The 22,612-nt window shown below is 41.7% G+C and overlaps 1 protein-coding gene across 2 annotated transcripts in view; it reads right to left on the minus strand.

Moving 5' to 3' along the window:
* The window catches only part of sec31b (SEC31 homolog B, COPII coat complex component), a 40,784-nt gene that overhangs the window by 1,717 nt on the left and 16,455 nt on the right, over window positions 1-22,612 (minus strand). For both annotated transcript variants that reach the window (XM_084434049.1, XM_084434050.1), the window contains exons 18-25: window positions 20,683-20,856; window positions 20,225-20,347; window positions 8,969-9,095; window positions 7,265-7,639; window positions 2,847-2,905; window positions 2,089-2,214; window positions 1,321-1,440; window positions 451-522 (exon numbers count right to left, since the gene is read on the minus strand). In XM_084434049.1, coding sequence (XP_084290175.1) covers window positions 451-522; window positions 1,321-1,440; window positions 2,089-2,214; window positions 2,847-2,905; window positions 7,265-7,639; window positions 8,969-9,095; window positions 20,225-20,347; window positions 20,683-20,856 — 1,176 coding nt within the window. The remainder of the gene's footprint in view (window positions 1-450; window positions 523-1,320; window positions 1,441-2,088; window positions 2,215-2,846; window positions 2,906-7,264; window positions 7,640-8,968; window positions 9,096-20,224; window positions 20,348-20,682; window positions 20,857-22,612) is intronic.

Raw genomic sequence — 22,612 nt, forward strand, 5'->3', positions numbered from 1 at the left:
ATTTATATATATATATTTATATTTATATAAGCAATATCACGCTCATAGCCATGCGAGATGCCTCTATATATATATATCAGATCAGTCACATTCACTCACACAAATACATGTTTTATATATTTACAGTAGGAAATGTACTAAATATCTTCATGGAACATGAACTTTACTTAATATCCTAATGATTTTTGCCATAAAAGAAAAATGGATAATTTTGACCCATATAATGTATAGTTGGCTATTGCCACAGATATCCCCGTGCGACTCGAGACTGGTGACGTGATCCAGGGGCCACATATATTGTCTTTCAATAATTCAAGTACCTTTTGATAAATATGGTTGTTTTCAAGGGTTTTTTCCAAGACTCAACTTTCAAAAGGTCAAATTCAAGCACTTGAAGCAGCTTTTATATGAACCCTGATCGTCAGACGGGAACAAACGTCTTCAACTCACCGCTTGATCCCGCAGTTTGTCGTACAGACTCTCGAGTCGCTTGGAGGCGTCGTCAAGTTTGCGCTTCGTTTGCTGGAGGGAAAGTTGATATAAGAAATTTTAACAGAAAAATCAAATGCACTTTGCAGCTTATCGTGGTCAAAGATCCTCCCACTTACAGGAAGAGACTTAATGAGCTCGTCTTCTGATCACATGCACATCTTTTTCTGGGATTAATGTGATTATGAGGGTAGTGACAATAATAATGAATTTCTTTATATTTGATACGTTTGAGAATGTAATTAATTTTTCACCTTCTTAAATCAATAATTTGGATATTAATTCTGTATACAGGACATAATAATAAGATCTTTTTTTAAAGGCTTTGTGTTTGTACATTATACACTACAGCTCAACAGCTCTGAGTAATTAAGATTTCCTAATGTTTCTTACAGACGTCTCTTCTGCTGCACTGAAGCTGCGTTTATTTGCTCAAAAATACAGTAAAATAGTGAAATATTATTGTAATGTAAATCAGCTGTTCTCTATGTGAATATACAGTAAAGTGTAATTTATTCCTGTGATCAAAGCTGAATTTTCTCCAGTCTTCAGTGTCACATGATCCTTCAGAAATCACTCTAATATGAGGATTTATGACTATATGATAAACATTTCTGATTATCATCAATGTTGAAAACAGTTGTGCTGCAATGTCATGATAAAAGATTACAAAAGATTTTATTGCAAAAGATTGTATCGACCAAATACTTTGCTTGTTTGTGGACTGGTTATAAACCTGTGACTGATTCCAGAAGGTTGAATAAAGCCTGCCAATCAGATTAGAGTTATGCTGTGTGTGTGTGTGTGTGTGTGTGTGTGTGTGTGTGTTACCGGGTCTGCGGCGGCCAGCTGACAGCGCTGAACTAAACTGCTGAAGGTGGTCTTGATGATCATGTGTTCGGGGGGGATTTCCTTCTGTCCCACTCGCACCGCAGGAAGCTGCTGTAAAGACTAGAACACAAAATAAAATAAAATATTAAATAAATAAATAAAATAAAAAACTGCACATTCGAATGCAAAAACCGTGCGTTCAAATTTTAGTTGTGTCGAGAGGCGCGCGAGACACGATGATGATGCAATTGACGCGGCTTAAAATTATAAAAAAAACATTATCAAACTAAAATACAGTACATTTATTTAATTAACAAAAATCAAATAAAGTATTCTCTCATTTTTCATGCACATTCGAATGCAAAAACGGTGCATTTTCGAATTTTTGGTGTGTCAGAAGACACGAGACATGATGACGTCACTGACGCGGTGTGTTTATGTTAGCTTATCCAGTTTACAGCGCAGTGCGACGCCATTGTTCATTTGAAAAATGGCGGGAAATGGTTTATTTAAGAACAATTGTTTCAAAAGATAATGCCCTTTAAAAAGTGAATTTTAATTTCATTTCATTAAAAGATGCGACGCTTGATTTGGTTTATATTTGCCTATTGCGCCCTCTTGTGGGCATAGGAGACAATACAGCACTTTTTGCCGTTAGAATTAAAAATATAATTTAAGAAAGAAATTCAAATTGATCTTTTCAGCCATTTTGACAGCCTTAAATCACACTAGCACATCTGACCCGACTCTAACACGATGACCTCTGACCTGTATGTTCGGCTCCTGAGGGGCTCCGGGCGGCACCTGGACTCGGTCCTGTTGCACAGGATTCTCCGTTGGGAAGCCCATCACCGGCGCTGTGATCGGAGCAGGAGGAGTGTAGTTCTCTGGCAGCTGTACAACACACACACACACACTATATAAACCACAGACTGTAAAAAAATATGTGAATAGTGTGCGTGACGTCACCCGTAGTGTTTCTGAAGAGCGTTTTTGAAGCCCAAAGTGGGCGGAGCCGGCCGTCGCCATCTTGGCCGCGCGTCACTCGCGGATAAACGACAATGTGCAGCGAGGCGGATTAGCTGAGGTGACGCTAACACACAGCAGACAAACGGCTAGTAGTGACATCAGTGGCAATCCACCTGTCACTCAAGTGGCCACGCCCTTAATTATGCAGAACTTTAAGGCTTAATATAATTTAAACGGACGAGTTATAAAAAAAATTCACCGTCCTCACAGTCGTCATGAAGGACAACATTAGCGATATAGACCAAAACCACTTTTAGCACCAGACTGTAAACGTGTGTTTTTCTGCTGTAAAGTTGGGCATTTTAACATGCGTGTCTATGGGATTGAGTCTCTTCTGCAGCCGGCCTCTAGTGGCCAGGGGATGAACTGCAGTTGAAGTCTCTTCAGTGTCGGATTCGAGAGAGAGACGGGAAGGTTGCCGCTTGGTTGGGACTCGTCATATTGTTTCCCATTAAATACATTATAATCGCTATTGACATCATTATGCAAATAAATACCTTTTTCTTGCGTTGTCCTGAGCGTACGGCCGGAGGGTCGTTCCACCCGTCATGAGCCGCTGAAGAGAGAAGATTCACAGTCACCAAAACATGCATGTGAATAATAATGCATGCATTAATAAAGCAGCAGCAAAACTCATCCGGACACTAAAGTCACACTTATAAATGTGTGAAAGTCACCGCATCGACGACTTCTCCTTTATCGTACAGGAAGACCCACAAACACACTTCATCAACTTGACTTCTGACATACAGGAGTTTGTCGGGTTTGAAGCACTAATAGATGATCTGACATTCACTCACACACTCACAATTGCCTGATTGACACTATCGTCTGAAGGTTTAGGGGTCAGTAAGATTCAGCAAGGATGCATTAAACTGCAGCAAAACTGTTTTCAACACTGATAATAATCATAAATGTTTCTTGAGCATCAAATCATCATATTAGAGTGATTTCTGAAGGATCATGTGACACTGAAGACTGGAGTAATGATGCTGAACATTCAGCTTTGATCACAGGAATAAATTACACTTTACTATATATATTCACATAGAGAACAGATGATTTAAAATTGTAATAATATTTCACAATATTTACTGTATTGTTGATCAAATAAATGCAGGTTTGATGAATAAAAATACAAACTTTGAACAGTGTTATTAACTCTCCTTCCTCTCAGTCTGTCAGATTATATCATCCGAATGCAAAACTCACACACAGCAAACTTGCAAACAGCCTTCAGAAGCCACACAATTACCCATGAGCCTCCGGGAGATCACACGGGAAGCTCAACACGATCAGTGTGCTGTTATTATTATTCTGACACACAACTCATCATCAGTCAGCATTAAGTATTAGACGAGCCGAGATCGAGGATGGCCTGTTTGGACTGTTGCTGTCCCTAAGAAGCACTGGAATACACACACAATGCTCTGTTCTGAAGCTTATACACACACACACACACACACTGTTCTGAAGCTTATACACACACACACACACACACACACACACACACACACACACACACACACTGTTCTGAAGCTTATAAACAAACACAATGTCTCTGTTCTGAAGCTTATATAACACACGCACACACACACACACACACACACACACACACACACACACACACACACACACACACACACACACACACACACACACACACACACACACACACACACACACACACACACACACACACACACACACACACACACACACACACACACACACACACACACACACACACACACACACACCTTCCTCTTCTGTCTGGTAAGTCAGCCATGGGAAATATCCTGGAAATCAAACAGCAGGAACAATATTTCAGAGTCACTCCAGAGGAGTTTTCAACTCCCAAAAAACAAATTCACAATTCTGAGATTTCCGTCATCAGTTACTCTCCCCAAACCTGTGCTACTTCCTTCCTAAAACAAAAGGAGATCAGCTGGTGCCTTTTTTAATCATTAATCACTGAACATGATGGTGAGTAGATCATTTATTCTTGCTCTTCCCGGGGCCGGTTTCACACAGATAGACTTTGACTGTGGCTTAGATATAGTAGATAGTCAGACTTCAGATAGACATCTAAATCAGACCGTTGCACAAAGCACTGAAGACTCTGACTATCTTAAGTAGGACTACACTGCAATGCATTCTGGGTAAATTAAGACACTTTTCAAAACAAAGAACATGGCGGATCGAGTAAGCGCATTCAGCCGCTCAGTGCAGTTTACTCCAGCGGAGAACATGTGTGTGTTGGAGGAGTGTAACAGTTACAAGGACATTTTACTTTAGCGGAGAATGTAGTAACAAGAAGAAATGTTTAAATTATGAGCCATTTTCCCTTTTCTTTCGGCTGTTTGTAATGTAACTGATTGTTACTGCTGGTTGCCACGGTAACAGAGTCTTAGACCTGAGTTAGCCTGGGGGTAAAGCCTGTTTTATACTTCTGCGTCGAACTCACGCTGTAGGCTGTGTGTAGCGCGCGTACCCTGACGTGCACCTCTCCAAAAATGTAACAACGCGTCAACTCTACGCGGACACAAGCGCTGTGATTGGTCTGCTAGAACCCCTCCCTCGGGTTTCACATGCTCCCTCTGCGCGCGTCAACGCGGACTACGACGCAGAAGTATAAATGAAAACCAATGCGTTGCCTACAGCGTAGAGGCTTCGGCGTAGGTCCGACGCAGAAGTATAAAACAGGCTTAAGGGGTGTCTACTGTTTTTGGTCTAAATTAAGTCGGGCTTTATTTTTGTGAAACAGTCTAACTTGCATTAGATCTAGTCTATGAGCACATTATAGACTTGTCTAACACTATAGGCCGCTCTAAAATAGCTTTGTGAAACCGGCCCCTGGAGAGACTTCTTTCAAACACACAAAAACATCTGATTCGTCCCACACTTTCGCCGGGTTCTGCATGTCTAAACGTGAGACGCAGATCTAGAGACGCGCTTTTTAAAGTTATTTTAACTTGAGCGTCGCGCTTTAGAAAGCCGCGTAACACGACACTCTGCAGAACTATGGAAGCGAGATGCGAGCGCAACGGCCAATCACGTCTGGGCCGGAGTTTACGTTAAAAACGATGGAATGAAAACACATTCTGTGGGGCATTTAACTGCCAAACTATTACAGGATGGAAGAAAAGTAAACATTTTTGTATTTTATTTAAATTTGGTCATGGAGAGGTGTGTTATAAAATGGTTTAAATAAATATAGTTATTGCAAGATAAATCTCATCAGCCTGACTTCTCCGTCTCTGTCTCCCTCTTTGGTCTTCGAGGCTCCAGGGGTCGGAGCGGAGAGCAGTTCCTGCTTCTCTGCACATCTCTGTTTTAATGTACACTATATGTATGCGAGTGTGTTTCTTGGAAAGCAGCCTAGAAAGGGTCTCTCTTTCTGTGTTTAGGAGAGAGGGCCCGAAAGGCTTGGCTTCAGCCGGAAAGTGGCCATAAATGGACTTTATTCTATAAGAATGTAATGTATATTAGATGCACTTTTATGACGGATAGATGCACTTTTATGATAATAGATGCACTTTTATGATGGATAGATGCACTATTATGATGGATAGATGCACTTTTATGATGGATAGATGCACTTTTATGATGGATAGATGCACTATTATGATGGATAGATGCACTTTTATGATGGATAGATGCACTATTATGATGGATAGATGCACTTTTATGATGGATAGATGCACTTTTATGATAATAGATGCACTTTTATGATGGATAGATGCACTTTTATGATGGACAGATGCACTTTTATGATAATAGATGCACTTTTATGATGGATAGATGCACTATTATGATGGATAGATGCACTTTTATGATGGATAGATGCACTTTTATGATAATAGATGCACTTTTATGACGGATAGATGCACTTTTATGATAATAGATGCACTATTATGATGGATAGATGCACTTTTATGATGGATAGATGCACTTTTATGATGGATAGATGCACTATTATGATGGATAGATGCACTTATCATGGATAGATACACTTTTATGATGGATAGATGCACTTTTATGATGGATAGATGCACTATTATGATGGATAGATGCACTTTTATCATGGATAGATACACTTTTATGATGGATAGATGCACTATTATGATGGATAGATGCACTTTTATGATGGATAGATGCACTTTTATGATGGATAGATGCACTTTAACATGGATAGATGCACTTTTATGATGGATAGATGCACTATTATGATGGATAGATGCACTTTTATGATGGATAGATGCACTTTTATGATGGATAGATGCACTTTTATGATGGATAGATGCACTATTATGATGGATAGATGCACTTTTATGATGGATAGATGCACTTTTATGATGGATAGATGCACTTTTATGATGGATAGATGCACTATTATGATGGATAGATGCACTTATCATGGATAGATACACTTTTATGATGGATAGATGCACTTTTATGATGGATAGATGCACTATTATGATGGATAGATGCACTTTTATCATGGATAGATACACTTTTATGATGGATAGATGCACTATTATGATGGATAGATGCACTTTTATGATGGATAGATGCACTTTTATGATGGATAGATGCACTGTAACATGGATAGATGCACTTTTATGATGGATAGATGCACTATTATGATGGATAGATGCACTTTTATGATGGATAGATGCACTTTTATGATGGATAGATGCACTATTATGGACTTATCCAGCCATTCACTGCCATTATAAAGCTAGGAAGAGTCAGGACATTTTTTTTATATAACTCTGATTGTGTTCGTCTGAGAGAAGAATGTCATATACACCTAGGATGACTTGAGGGAGAGTAAATCATGGGCTAATTTTCATTTTTGGGTGAACTATCCCTTTAATCATTCCAAACTGTTGAAGGGTTCAGCATGTACCTGTAGGTGGAGGTGGGAGGCTGGTGCCGGCGAAGCTCTTCGCTCCTGGAGCGCCGGGTCCACCCTGAGGATAACCGGCTCCGAGAGGCGTATACACACCGCTGGCAGGTGTGTATGTGTGTGGAGGCCCCTGTGTGTGTGGAGGGCCTGGGACGAAGGGCATCGGTCCGCCTGGCAGAGAGGTGGGAGATATGAACCCTGGAGCGGGTGGAGGAGACATCATGGGTCCCGATGGAGACACCAGGGGTCCCGGCGGAGACGCGGGCGGCACTGAAGGACCCGTCAGGCTGGAGGAGGGCATCGACGGGCCGGACATGAAGCCCGCAGGGCCACCGAGAGACCCGGACTGAGGGAACGGCTGAGACTGAGGGAAACCTGGAGGAGGAAACATTTACTAGAGTGTTTCTGGGGTCGATGTGTAAAGGTGCTTGCACACTAGTCAAATATAAAATAAATACGAACCCACGTTGCGTCAATCACGTTACCACACTGCCTCCGAAACTTTCGTCCGTCATAAAAAAATCTGGATCGGGTTTGATTTTTTGCGTTTTTCGCATCTGTAGCTCAAGCATTTTGAGAGGCGTTTGACAATTCAGAGCCACTGAATGACGAATACGACAAAACGCATATGAAAGTCTCGGACTCAGTGTGCAAGTACCTTAAGACTCTGCTAAGAGTACAAAAAGTTTATTATTAGGATGTATTATGAATAGGGCTGCCCGATTAATCCCGCTTAAACCGATTTGGCTAATCGTGATTTTGAAATCGCAAAGGCTGTGATTATTTGTAATGTGCAGCTTGTCAGTGACGTACGGCTCAGTAAACGCTGCTCACTCTGAAAGCACTGCGAGTGTGAGTCGCTTATAACGTACATTTGAAAAAGCAACACACATCAATCATAGCCGCTCCAAAGCTACATATAAGCGAGCATTACTTCACAAAGACAGCTATAAACTAGTTTTCAGAAGTTGGTCATTTTAAACTTGATAGTTTTGAAGGTTTGTTAAGATGGGGAGGAGTACAACATTGGCATGTAAATAGTAAACAACAAAAACAACCAAGAAAACAGCCCCGATCTTGTCGTTTCAGTCACTTCCATATGTTCACAAGACAGATAAAATCACGCACACTCGGGTTTGATTTGGCTAGTGCAAGCCTATTCACCTGTCTGTGTTCTACATCATATTTTCTGGCTAGTTTACTTTCGTTTTTAAAAAATATATAAAACACCATACTTTCACCCAAACTGAATAATTAAAAACAAGTTTAAATGGGTAAATCTTCTATAAATATTACTGAATCTTCATTTTCTTTTCTGACATACTCCAGTTCCTGTTAAAACACACTAGACATGCTTATTCTGTGCATTTTGGGCACTTTTTGTGTGAAATCATATTTATTTTGTCCATCAAAAGTGTGCTTTCACATGCATGCCGGGAAAAATACGGTGTGAAGCGGTTGTTAGGATGTATTATGAAGCTGATGTGGTGTGGCAAGCTTTACGTGTGCATTTGAGCGCTGATTAGACTATGTATTATATATATAGGCGATTAAAGGGGCATTATTATGATAGATGGCTTATTAATATAAACGCATGATTAGTCGACTAATGGCTTAAATGAACAACTACTAGTCGACTAGAAAAACCTTTAGTCGAGGGCAGCTCTTAGTCATCAGGGTGTATTATGAAGCTGATGTGGTTACCTGGAGCTGTGGCAGGGTATTGTGGGTATTGTGGTCTCAGGCCGGGCCGTGGCGCTCCAGCAGAATCAGTCTGAGGGGTGAAGAGACGGGGCATCGTCTGCGGAGGGAGTGTGGACGGGTACGACCCCTGCGCAGGACACACATTACAACACATGCCTGAATAACTATTGCATTACAGGTCAAGCTTATGCAACAGTCTGAGCAGCCGTGATGAAGCAAACACAAGAGGAACGAGGTGCAAGTTAGAGCAACTTATTATTATTCCCAGTGTTGTTATTGGTAACTGAGAAACAGTAAAGATGAAGTAAAATAAAATATTAATATTAGATGAAAACCTTGCATTCAAAAAACATGCATACTAAAGCAAGATGCCCGTATGCCATCCGTGTCCTCTGTAACAATAAGCAAACTCTGAGGGCTGATTCTGTGGCCGTGAAGCTGTTAAATAACAATATTACTGGCAGAATATCTCTTCCATGCACTTTAGATGATGTCTCTGGAGCAGAGTTATGGAGACAGCATTATTGTCATTTATTGAATTGTGTCCAACTTTTTAAAGTGTGTCAGTCAGATGTCAATATGAACAACGGCACAAGTTACATCTGACGCCACATGTATTTTTGTAGAGATGTGTTTTTTTGAAAGTAGATCCTGTTTTAACTTGAGCGCCGCACATTTATAACACCGCGTTTACATAAAAACAATGCAAATACTATGGAATGGCCATCCATAAAAACCGCATTCTCTGTGAACGGCCCAAACGGGCATCATTTTGCTCCATCACGTTTATATTTGCACCGGATCAGTGGATCGCCACTGGAAAACACTATGGCCTGGTTTCACAGACAGGGCTTCGATTAAGGCAGGATTAGGCCTCAGGTCCTGATTACACCGGGGGCCCGTTCTTCGTACGTTGCTTAAAACATCCGAGATCAAATGAGACATCCAAGATGATATCATCGTGCTAATCATGATCCGGCTAATTGGGTTCTTCGAACACACCTGTTGTTTATGATTAGTGTCGCTGGATTGAGTTATCTGAGATAATTGCGCGTTCATGCGCTGGTTTAAAAGGGGATATGTATCGATAGTAGAAACATTGATCAGCTACGCTGCTATTGGCTGCTCAGCGTGGCCAAAGAGCGGCTCAGTTTTTCTCCTCAGCAGAGCAAGAACTAATAGTCGAAGTTTATTTGGAATTTTAATGTTTAATCAAAACGCCAGGGAACACCTCAAAGTCTGCAAAAGCCAGGAGAGAGGGCTGGCAAAAAGTATCTAAAAGTATTTAAATCCGTTAGAAGTGGCCATGTTAGATGTTTTTATCACTTATTAGCCTATATTTTTGTATTTTAATAATTGCATAATTACTTTGTGCATTGTAATGTCAGAGTCACCACACTAGAACATGGGAACTAATAAAAGTGAAGTACAAAAATATTCTACATATAATGGTAATTTTTCGTTATATTATAGTCTCTTTTATAAAAGGCACTGTTTATAAAAGCAACCGAGAAAAAGGCTGAGAAAAAAGAAAAGATCTTACTCTCCTACACTGCAAAATAATTTTTGCTGCATTAAATTAAGGCCGTATAGTCATTTCAACTGTTAAATCTTGAGTAATGATGAATTGCTTTGACTTGTGAAAGTGAAAACTGATAAACTTAATGTTAATGTAAAAATATTTTGCCATGAGTTATTGATCACATTTTTCCCGAGTGTAGTTCATTGTAATGACATTGTGTTTTCCTCTTTTGTGCACTTGTACATAATACACCAACACTTGTATCTGTTCCCAAGAAAGTGGAGCTGAAATATGTGCAGTAAGTGGACATTTTCTAACTTTCCAAAGGAAAGTATAAGACTTTGTAATGTCCATTTGTTTCCATTGCACTGGACAGTGAATAAACCCTCTCAGATAACTGTTATATGGAGGAACTAGCCTACCTGCAAGTGCATTAATAACTTTACTTCATTTATACTTGTTTGCTTTATGGCTGCAATATAAATGGCAGGATCTACAGAAAGGCCTACAGAAGAGTCTGCACAGACAGAGGAGACACAGGCCTACAGGTGGGCAGTGTATAGCCAAATTTCCTTTTTATTTGTTGCATGAGGCATGTGTCTAATATCTCTTGTTGCAGGCACTTGACCACTGGCTTTTCTTTACAAAGAACAATTGAAGTAAAACTCAAGGAACTAAGCATATTTGTCTTTTATTAAACATTTAATGAAAAGTGGGGTTTTTTTGGGGGCAATGTTGTGTAATATGGCACATGCAACAATGTCACACGCCCTGTCAGGTGTGCAACCCTCAGACTTTTCAGACACTGAAATCTTCCCTTTAGTTAGCCAGAGTTCATTTCATTGTGTGCCCTTGTCCTGGCTAGAGCTGCATTTGTAACTGGTTTGGGTCGGGGAATGGGGTCATAAAACACCTGTCTGCAGGAACATGTCATAATCACCTATGAAAAAATGCAGTTCTGTTAGGATCAGCATAAGTGTGTGTAATACAGTGAGCTTGATATTTAATTGTGGAACTTTCCTTATCACTTTCAAATAATGTGCATAAATGTGAATCTCTGAAAATGCTTAAGTCATGCACAGACCCTGGCCATTTTGCTTTCACATTTGTGATATGGAAGATTTTAGTCAACTGCCTTTTTTTTTATTTGATATAATATTATTAATCTGGAATATTAAGAATCACAATAGTAGCTGGGCTGCACATTTACATTGTGAACCCCCTTTCTGTTCACATAATCCCCTTCATTGAGGCCTTGATGGCAGTCTATGGTCTAGCCTATAGTCTATGGTACCAATCACGTTAGTGAAGCCTGAGTGACATATACTGTAATCGGCATGGTCATGATTGCATGATCTTCATAAAAAATTGTGATAGCCTTTACAACATTGGGTCTTAAGTGGCTTGGAAAACCTAAAACCAGGTAAACTCCGATTGACAAGACAGACAGCACTTTCCATCAAGTTCTCCGGATCTCCAATAGTGTAAAGGAAAGAGCCACTCGCAAATAATCTTAGGGCAATGCAAACAGTTTGTGCTGTAGTTTAAGCCCGACTCCGACAAGTCGAAAATAAATGTGCTTTTCCAACAAATTAATAATGTAAACGACAATCTCACGAGTCACGAGAAAAAATATATATCTCAGAAAGTGCACTATATCGCGCTGCGCTGGACTTCCCGTATCAGCTCCGCTTATAAAGCCGCAGTCTAATCCTGATAACATGAAATAAGCTGCTCCCGAGCAGGGTCTAAAATGTTTTGAGCTTGTCCACTGTGGTAGATTTTTAATAGATAAAATAGTAAACTGTATATTAAACTAACCATGTTTCTAACTTCTAACCTTACTTCTCTTTTTCAGGCCTAACATGATAACACTTTGAAACACAGTGTACTAAAACGTTCTGTCCTGTGTGTTGTATTTTTGCCATACCCCTTTGACTTCGGTTGTGTGAGTGTATAAATAGCAAGTTTGGAAAGTGAAACTAGACAGATGACTAAATTTGAACCGTGTGATTAACAATGAAGTGATCATTAAAACAAAGTTTGCTTTACCTGGTAACAGAAGGGTTTGTCTATGAAAACCAATCAAATTGTGGGGAAATTATGTAATGCAGCATGACATTTTTGCCATACCTCCTTATTCTATAAAAACTGTTGTATTCGTGTTAGCTGGTGGGATTCTCAATGGAATTTGTCTGAGATCCTCCGGCCTTGCTTCTTCTTGGGGGAGATTCTCTGAGAACTGCTCGAGAGATCCTCCGGCCGTGATTAAAAGCATTTAAAGGACATTTGCTAAGGTCTGTTTGTCAATTATTCCTGCGCATGAAGAAAGCTAGTTAGGGAAGCAAGTTAGTTAGGTAGACTATATATTAAGCGTCGATTGGAGACGTTAGGGATCGTCGATTGGAGACGGCCCCGGTCAGATGAGATAGGACTTAGTTAGGTTTAGGGAAAAAATCTACGACACCACTTTCAACCACTTCCAGAGGTAGCTAGTGGAAAACACATTTGACTGGATTGTTTTCGTAGTGTAAATGCTCATGCGCTCGAACAGCCACAAAAGACACCTGCTCTCCGCCTACTGACCCCATGCGTGAACATTATGGGAAGCGCACTAGCCAGACGGGATTTAAACTTTGTCGGCTGGAGACCCAAGTTTAGTTTGAAGAGGAAAAACGTACCAAGCACAATGTTCTCTCAGCATTCCTGATTTCTCACACACACACACACACTCAGCGTTCGGCTGGTCTTGCGTCTGTCAGAGCAGAAATGAAAGCTGATGCTCTCCGTGTGTTTCTCCGTCGTCTCTGATCACGTTCATATGTCAATTACAAGAGACTGCCCTCATAGATTACAAAATACAAAAATTAACGGATGCTAACGTGTTAAACTGTCTTATAGCCACTTCTGCTGGAATTTGCACTTTCCCATTTTTCTGGTCTAGTTTTATTCCTCTCCACCGCTGTACAAAAGGCCTGCATCACGGCAAATTCCAGCCGGAAGCAATTACCAAACCGGTTCCGCGTGTTTATCACACTAACCTACATATTTTGAGACGGCAAATAAAAATGATTAATTATGAAGGCTATATTCAAATAAATTGATAGTATCACATTTTCTTCAAAACTATATCTACATTTTTAATGCCTGTAGGATTAAAATGTAATGCTTTCTAATGCTAATGCTAATGCTTTCTTTAAGGCCTTAATCTTCGCAAAATCCATTTAATGACTCTTAATGCTTTTTAATGCCCCACGGAAACCCTGCAAGTGGAACCAGGGTTTACACTATGAAAGGAATCCAGTCGAATGTGTTTTCCACTGCCTCTGGAAGTGGTCAAAAGTGGACAAGCTCAAAACGTTTTAGACCCCGTTTACCCCTGTATTTATAATCGTCCACTTGTGAACCGATCAACCAAACCGCACCTTAAAGGGTTAGTTCACCCAAAAATGAAAATTCTGTCAGTAATTACTCTCCCTCATGTTGTTCTAAGGGACTGAAACTTGCTGGCCCAGAAAAGTTATTAAAGAGATCGTTAATATAGTCCAAGTGACTCCAGTGGCTCAATCTTAAGTATATCAAGCGACGAGAATACTTTTTGTGCGCAAAAAACCCCCAAAAATAACGACTTTATTCCACTTTTCATTTCCTTCTCTGTGGGCCTCGAGTGAGTTCACGTAGTGTTTTTGCGCAGCGCTTCTGTGTTGTGCGTCATCACGCATCACACACATGACCAGCGTCGGCCAATAGTGAGCCTACGTGGTGACGTGCAACACAGAAGCGCTGTGCAAAAACACTACGTGAACTCACTCGAGGCCCACAGAGAAGGAAATGAAAAGTGGAATAAAGTCGTTATTTTTGGGGGTTTTTTGCGCACAAAAAGTATTCTCGTCGCTTGATATACTTAAAGGTGCCTTATGTAAAAATAAATAAATTCATACTCCACATTCCATACCAGATGGGGGCAGTATACCTCCAGAAAGTGAGTTGGTCTACTCTAGAGTATGAATATCTTCAAGCTACTCCCCTTCACCTTTACCAGTGAATATGTTCATATTCGTTTTCTTCATATTACATTTTTATTGTTAGTTTGAATTACATTAATTTGACAGACAGCATTCGCTGATGTTGACCAAGCTAGCGCCAACGTAACCAGAGCTTCCAACTATCACGCATTAACCGTGAGACACGCAAACACTTTTCACACGCTCTCACCCCACACATCAATTTTCTCACGCACAGAAAAATCGCGAAGCAAAGAGGACACGGAGACCGACAGACTAGACAGAGCAGGTTAGTTATGATATTAAAAAAATCTCAGCTCTCAGATTCTGTCAATTTTATCACGCAATTCAAACAATAAATACCGTTTTGGCGCTTGTAAATGTTACACGACAGATCCCTAGCGCACGTAAACCGAACATCTCTACTTGCTAATAATAGTAAAAAAAACACGAACACTGAAAGATACAGTAACGTTAGGCTACAACTTACCAAAATGTATTCCTCATACATAATATCGACCAATCAGTGTTTTTTATCAGCGTGAAGAGGTCAATAACACAGCTGGAGAACAATTCTGTCAGATTTACCTCAGGAAAGCCATTTAATATAACTTACATAATATAGGTCACGTAGTTGGCAAGAAAAAAAGAGCAATAGAGATTGTGCTATGTGTACTATATTACAATACTGTATTTATGAACGTTATATACGTTTATCGAACAGCCTTCGATACATTTCTATGTTATAACTTCCCGAAAATCTACACAAACATATAAAACAAACTTCTAACGAAATACTAACAGCATCTTACTTACCAATCCAAAAGAAATGTTGCAAGTTCGGAGTCAAACCTCTTTTTTTCATGTCCATTAGTTGTCTCCAGCGATGGAAAGCAGTGCCAATGTTTACTCTGGTTCTGTTCCTTTTTTATCAGATTTTATTTGAATGTAGTAGTGGGGCTGTAGGCTACTTTCCACACGATTAACATCAGGTTCAAGTACACCCACAAGCCGTGCGAGTTATTCGTGTATTGCATGGCTGGTGGTTATGTTGCCCGCATACCGCCTCCCATGGCCGAAACTGGTATTACGACACCTGTCGGGCCGTGGCTAGTAATGCTAATGCTAATTTAGGTTGATATCTCTGCAGCACTATAACTTGACATTTTTTTAATGACATCATCGCCCTTATTTCTTCTCATTCTTTTGATGCGTGAAGCTCATTTTTTGGATATTTTTACCTCAATTTTTACATAGGGCACCTTTAAGATTGAGCCACTGGAGTCACTTGGACTATATTAACGATCTCTTTAATAACTTTTCTGGGCCAGCAAGTTTCGTTCACCTAGAAGTCTATGGAGGAGTGAGACAGCTCTCAGATTTAATCAAAAATATCTTAATTTGTGTTTCTGAAGATGAACGAAGGTCTGACGGGGTTGGAACAACATGAGGGCGAGTGATTACTGACAGAATTTTCATTTTTGGGTGAACTAACCCTTTAACTCAAGGTGTAAACAGGATGACAGAAGCATTAATCTTAATTAATCTAATTCTCTTGAACCTTTTTTTTAACTGACAAAAGTATGAAGAACAGATTTTCACTAATTGTATTTTTCAGTATAAATCTTTTTGATTTTGATGGCTTCGACAAAAAAAAGTAGGGACTGAGGCATGTCTCACATCACATTACACTTTTTAATCTTTTAGGAATTAAACGTTGCAGTTTTGCAAGTGGAATTTCCACCTGATACGAGCATCTCTGCATTCAACAAATGTACAGCTTTCTCCTATAACAGAGATTCGAGTCGCACTTCTTGATGCAGCGTCAGACTGTTTGGTGACGAAGGTTTTCCACAGTACTCCTGCGCACATGTGGCTGTGCTTAACACAGTAGCATGATGGTATCTCATGCAATGCCATCTGAGGGGTCAAAGGTCATGCACCACAACAGGTCTCCTGCCTTGCCCTACACAGACTGAGATTTCTATGGACTCTCAGGACAATATGTGGACAAGACCACAAAACCTGGGTCAATTTTTTGAAATTCAAATGTATACACCAATGGAAAGCTTCTTTATTCAGCTGTCCATTGATGTGTGGTTTGTTAGGATAGGACAATATTTGGCAACCCGAAACATTGAGAAAATCTCCTTTAAAGTTCTACATTTACGTTGGCGATTGTGCTGCATTCACTCACAGAAATACATGTTTTATATATTTACAGTAGGAAATTTACTAAATATCTTCAAGGAACATGAACTTTACTTAATATCCTAATGATTTTTGGCATAAAAGAAAAATCTATAATTTTGAACCAAACAATGTATTGATTGATATTGCCACAGATATCCCCGTGCGCCTCGAGACTGGTGACGTGATCCAGGGCCACATATCATGTATGTTAGATGGTGAAAGACTTTGCAATCTTGCATTGAGAAATATGATTTTTTTTATTTTTTATCATTTGACAAATCTCTTATGAAATTTGGCACAAAGTGATGAGCCATGACCCGTGTTTGCTGGCAGAGGCTGAGATGCTCCTTTAACCCGATCATGATGCGCTCACCTACTATACTAATAGTTGCACTGTTTCAAAAGAGTTTAACTTGGGAGATTCTATAATCTTATCACTTTTATTCTGACTCTTTCCCAACTTTTTTTTGCAGCATCAAAATCAAAAATTGCTTACATTTACAAAACACAATTAATTTAGCCAGTGAATACATTGATTTATTTTAAATTTGTACTTTTGTCAGTGAAATAAAGGTTTAAGTCAATTAACAAATCACAGATTTTATAGTGTTTTACAAAATGTCCCAAGTTTTCTGAATTTGGGGTTGAATATCATAATGATGAGGCCATTTCCATATCATGCAACACGCTGATATAGTAATAGTTATTACAGTTATTATACGTGACAGTTATTACGGTTTTATTAACTAAAACCATAAAAACATTTACTTTAACTTAATATTTTATTTCAGCCAAGGCAATATTTCTTGTTTTCATTTAATTTAACTATAAGTACTAATACTTGAACTAAAATGAAAATAAAAACGGAAACATATAAAAGTAAAAACGAAAACTATAACAGTATCTGAATGCTAGCATTATTATTAACAGACTGTCTGGGTGTGTTTTGAACCAGTTCAAGTATGAATGTTTACACAACAAGGTTTTCATAATGGTATTTAAAAGTCTGTTGTGAAACTATAACCTTATTCTGCTTCAGCACGAACTCCCCGAAGACAACAAAGCCTCAAAGACGAGGATGACGCAAAAACATCCACTGTAGATCAGAGCGAGACGCCCTTTCGAAACAGCAGACACACTGTATGCCAGCTCCGTCTTTCACAACACACGCACACACACATCAGGCCATCGGAAAGCAAACAGTGTCTGATGACCATCAGCAGACCGCGTGCACAGCGTAACCACAGACCGTGATGATGACAGAGTACTGTACTGTACTGGAGTGAACTGTACCCTGGAGGAGTGTGTGTGCTGGAGGAGTGTGTGTGTGCTGGAGGAGTGTGTGTGTGCTGGAGGAGTGTGTGTGCTGGAGGAGTGTGTGTGTGCTGGAGGAGTGTGTGCTGGAGGAGTGTGTGTGTGTAGAGGAGTGTGTGTGTGCTGGAGGAGTGTGTGCTGGAGGAGTGTGTGCTGGAGGAGTGTGTGTGTGTGTGTGTGTGTGCTGGAGGAGTGTGTGCTGGAGGAGTGTGTGTGTGCTGGAGGAGTGTGTGTGTGTGTGTGTGTGTGTGCTGGAGGAGTATGTGCTGGAGGAGTGTGTGTGTGCTGGAGGAGTGTGTGTGTGTGGAGGAGTGTGTGTGTGTGCTGGAGGAGTGTGTGTGTTAGAGGAGTGTGCGCTAGAGGAGTGTGCGTATGTGTGTGTGTGTGTTCGCAGCGCCTCCTGTTGGTGTGGACGGGTGTTGTGTCTGTACCTGTGTGTGTGCTGGAGGAGTGTGTGTGTGTGTGTGTGTGTGTGTTCGCAGCGCCTCCTGCTGGTGTGGACAGGTGTTGTGTCTGTACCTGTGTGTGTGCTGGAGGAGTGTGTGTGTGTGTGTTAGAGGAGTGTGTGTTAGAGGAGTGTGTGTGTGTGTGTGTTAGAGGAGTGTGTGTGTGTGTGTGTTAGAGGAGTGTGTGTGTGTGTTAGAGGAGTGTGTGTGTGTGTGTGTGTGTGTGTGTTCGCAGCGCCTCCTGCTGGTGTGGACAGGTGTTGTGTCTGTACCTGTGTGTGTGCTGGAGGAGTGTGTGTGTGTGTGTGTGTGTGTCCGCAGCTCCTCCTGCTGGTGTGGACAGGTGTTGTGTCTGTACCTGTGTGTGTGCTGGAGGAGTGTGTGTGTGTGTGTGTGTGCTGGAGGAGTGTGTGTGTGTGTGTGTTGGAGGAGTGTGTGTGTGTGTGTGTGCTGGAGGAGTGTGTGTGTGTGTGTTGGAGGAGTGTGTGTGTGTGTGTGTGTGTTGGAGGAGTGTGTGTGTGTGTGTGTGTGTCTGTACCTGTGTGTGTGCTGGAGGAGTGTGTGTGTGTGTGTGTGCTGGAGGAGTGTGTGTGTGTGTGTGCTGGAGGAGTGTGTGTGTGTGTGTGTGTGTGTGTGTGTGTGTGTGTGTGTGTGTGTGTGTGTGTGTGTGTGTGTGTCCGCAGCTCCTCCTGCTGGTGTGGACAGGTGTTGTGTCTGTACCTGTGTGTGTGCTGGAGGAGTGTGTGTGTGTGTGTGTGTGTTGGAGGAGTGTGTGTGTGTGTGCTGGAGGAGTGTGTGTGTGTGTGTGTGTTGGAGGAGAGTGTGTGTGTGTGTGTGTGTGTGTGTGTGTGTGTGTGTGTGTGTGTGTGTGTGTGTGTGCTGGAGGAGTGTGTGTGTGTGTTAGAGGAGTGTGTGTGTGTGTTAGAGGAGTGTGTGTGTGTGTGTTCGCAGCGCCTCCTGCTGGTGTGGACAGGTGTTGTGTCTGTACCTGTGTGTGTGCTGGAGGAGTGTGTGTGTGTGTTAGAGGAGTGTGTGTGTGTGTTAGAAGAGTGTGTGTGTGTGTTAGAGGAGTGTGTGTGTGTGTTAGAGGAGTGTGTGTGTGTGTGTTAGAGGAGTGTGTGTGTGTGTGTTAGAGGAGTGTGTGTGTGTGTTAGAGGAGTGTGTGTGTTCGCAGCGCCTCCTGCTGGTGTGGACAGGTGTTGTGTCTGTACCTGTGTGTGTGCTGGAGGAGTGTGTGTGTGTGTGTGTGTGTGTGTGTGTGTGTGTGTGTGTGTCCGCAGCTCCTCCTGCTGGTGTGGACAGGTGTTGTGTCTGTACCTGTGTGTGTGCTGGAGGAGTGTGTGTGTGTGTGTTAGAGGAGTGTGTGTGTGTGTTAGAAGAGTGTGTGTGTGTGTTAGAGGAGTGTGTGTGTGTGTTAGAGGAGTGTGTGTGTGTGTGTTAGAGGAGTGTGTGTGTGTGTTAGAGGAGTGTGTGTGTGTGTGTTCGCAGCGCCTCCTGCTGGTGTGGACAGGTGTTGTGTCTGTACCTGTGTGTGTGCTGGAGGAGTGTGTGTGTGTGTGTGTGTGTGTGTGTGTGTGTGTGTGTGTGTGTGTGTGTGTGTGTGTGTGTGTGTGTCCGCAGCGCCTCCTGCTGGTGTGGACAGGTGTTGTGTCTGTACCTGTGTGTGTGCTGGAGGAGTGTGTGTGTGTGTGTGTGTGTGTGTGTGTGTGTGTGTGTGTGTGTGTGTGTGTGTGTCCGCAGCGCCTCCTGCTGGTGTGGACAGGTGTTGTGTCTGTACCTGTGTATGAGCTGGAGGAGTGTGTGTGTTCGTAGCGCCTCCTGCTGGTGTGGACGGTTGTTGTCTCTGCTGCGTCTCGCCCTTCGCATGTGACAGCCTGTCTCTCAACATCCCAACAGCAACCTAGAGCACACACACACACACACACACACACACACACACACACACACACACACACACACACACACACACACACACACACACACACACACACAGAGAACACTTACTACACAGATGAAGCACAAGTAACGTACTCTTAATGCAAACGATAGCGTATTCTGAGTGGTTTCTAGGCTTAAGTGTGTGACTGTCAGTGGTGATTTAGTGCATTATGGGAAGATTGTTTGTTTGCTGCATGTTGAGTTTCCAAACGCATGTTAAATGAGCTACAGGAAAGCTCAATGTTTATACAGTTTGAAGTGCTATATGTTTATATACATGTGTGTGTGTGTGTGTACCTGGTCGCAGTCGTCGGGCAGATAGTTGAGCGCGGAGGTCAAGCTGCCCTGTGACGCCAGTATACTGGAGTACTGGATGAGTTTCTCCGTCAGCGCTGAGCTTCGCACACACACCTCGCTGTTACGCAGACGCTCGATCGACCTCCGCAGGATCATCACCTTCTCCACCAGATCCTGCACACACACCACAACACAGACGTCACACACACACACACACACACACGTGCTCGACGCATGTATTCATTACTTCAATGAGCTCATTGTTTCTGCCTTAAATTATTACAATGTTTAAATTAATACATTTTTAGCTAACTGTGATTTTGTATATGTACATTTCTGAAATGCATAACTTAGACATCTCTGATAACAGATCACTCTAAACTGTAATGTGAACTCATGTTGAGTATTGCAAATGGATGGTCTACTATTTCCGGTCAGAATCCGAAGTACAGATCTGCGAACGTGCTAATGGCTAATAATGCCCACAACCCCGTTCGATTAGAACTACAAACACGAGTGAAAAGTGTTAAAGAACTACAGACATGGAGGACGCGTGAGTCCGGCACGGTTATGCAGAGAGGTGTTTGAGTGATTAATTATCAGTATCCAACCTGACAAATGCATTTATTCAATGTTGTCCACATTATATTGCATCTGCAGCAGCATTGTGAACTTTCGTAAGGATACGTTTTGCCATTCACTTTTAAATGCATCATTATATTCAAATTGCAAACACATGAGGAGAGTCTCCGCATGAAAGACCCACGATTCTCTCCGAAACGGTAGGAAATTAAATTAGATTGAATGGAGGATTTGAACTGTGATGATGATTGACAGGGCAGTTTACGGTGACAGGACGCACATAACTAAGCCGTCATTAAACATGTTAAAGATGACGAAGTAGTGTGTCCCAAAGCGTGCAAACTCTTTTGCTACACACTCAAAAGTGTGTAGTTTTTCTTCACAAAGAGTACATACTTTTAGGACGTCGTATAACACCGTGTCCTAACTTCACGCGACACGACACGCGATAAAAGTTCTTCATGTTGATCAGAGTGTGTGTGCTAACCAGCCGCGACGAGTCTATTTTAGAAACGGTTTCTATTTTTCTGCGACGTCGCGCTGGAACAACAAACACAAAGTGTGGCGATGATAATCTCAGGTGCTGTTTATGTGCTTTATTTAATGTTAACTCTGTTAACATTAACAACTCCTATTCATGTGACTCTGAATATCATTTAGTGCTCCAGCTTTGAAGCTGTAAAAGCAACAGTGGATAATTCACCTCAGATCTTGAAATTAAACAAATGGAAACAAGAACGTTCAAACTGTGAACAAACAAGTGTATTCTTTGACAAAGATTGGTTTAGTAACTCAGCCTATGTATTTTTAATAATGTTTAAATGGTGTAATATTTGTGAATTTGATTATGTAGCTGCTTATCCATTTTCTTGCGAGTGCCGTCGAGATTACTCTCCGGTGCACACGCTGTTCTGATTGGCTGACTCCGCCCACACGCTGTTCTGATTGGCTGACTCCGCCCACACGCTGTTCTGATTGGCTGACTCCGCCCACACGCTGTTCTGATTGGCTGACTCTGCCCACACGCTGTTCTGATTGGCTGACTCCGCCCACACGCTGTTCTGATTGGCTGACTCCGCCCACACGCTGTTCTGATTGGCTGACTCCGCCCACACGCTGTTCTGATTGGCTGACTCCACCCACACGCTGTTCTGATTGGCTGACTCCGCCCACACGCTGTTCTGATTGGCTGACTCCGCCCACACGCTGTTCTGATTGGCTGACTCCGCCCACACGCTGTTCTGATTGACTGACTCCGCCCACACGCTGTTCTGATTGGCTGACTCCGCCCACACGCTGTTCTGATTGGCTGACTCCGCCCACACGCTGTTCTGATTGGCTGTGGGTT

This window comes from Rutilus rutilus (assembly GCF_951802725.1).
Source record: "Rutilus rutilus genome assembly, chromosome: 16".
NCBI lineage: Eukaryota > Metazoa > Chordata > Actinopteri > Cypriniformes > Leuciscidae > Rutilus > Rutilus rutilus.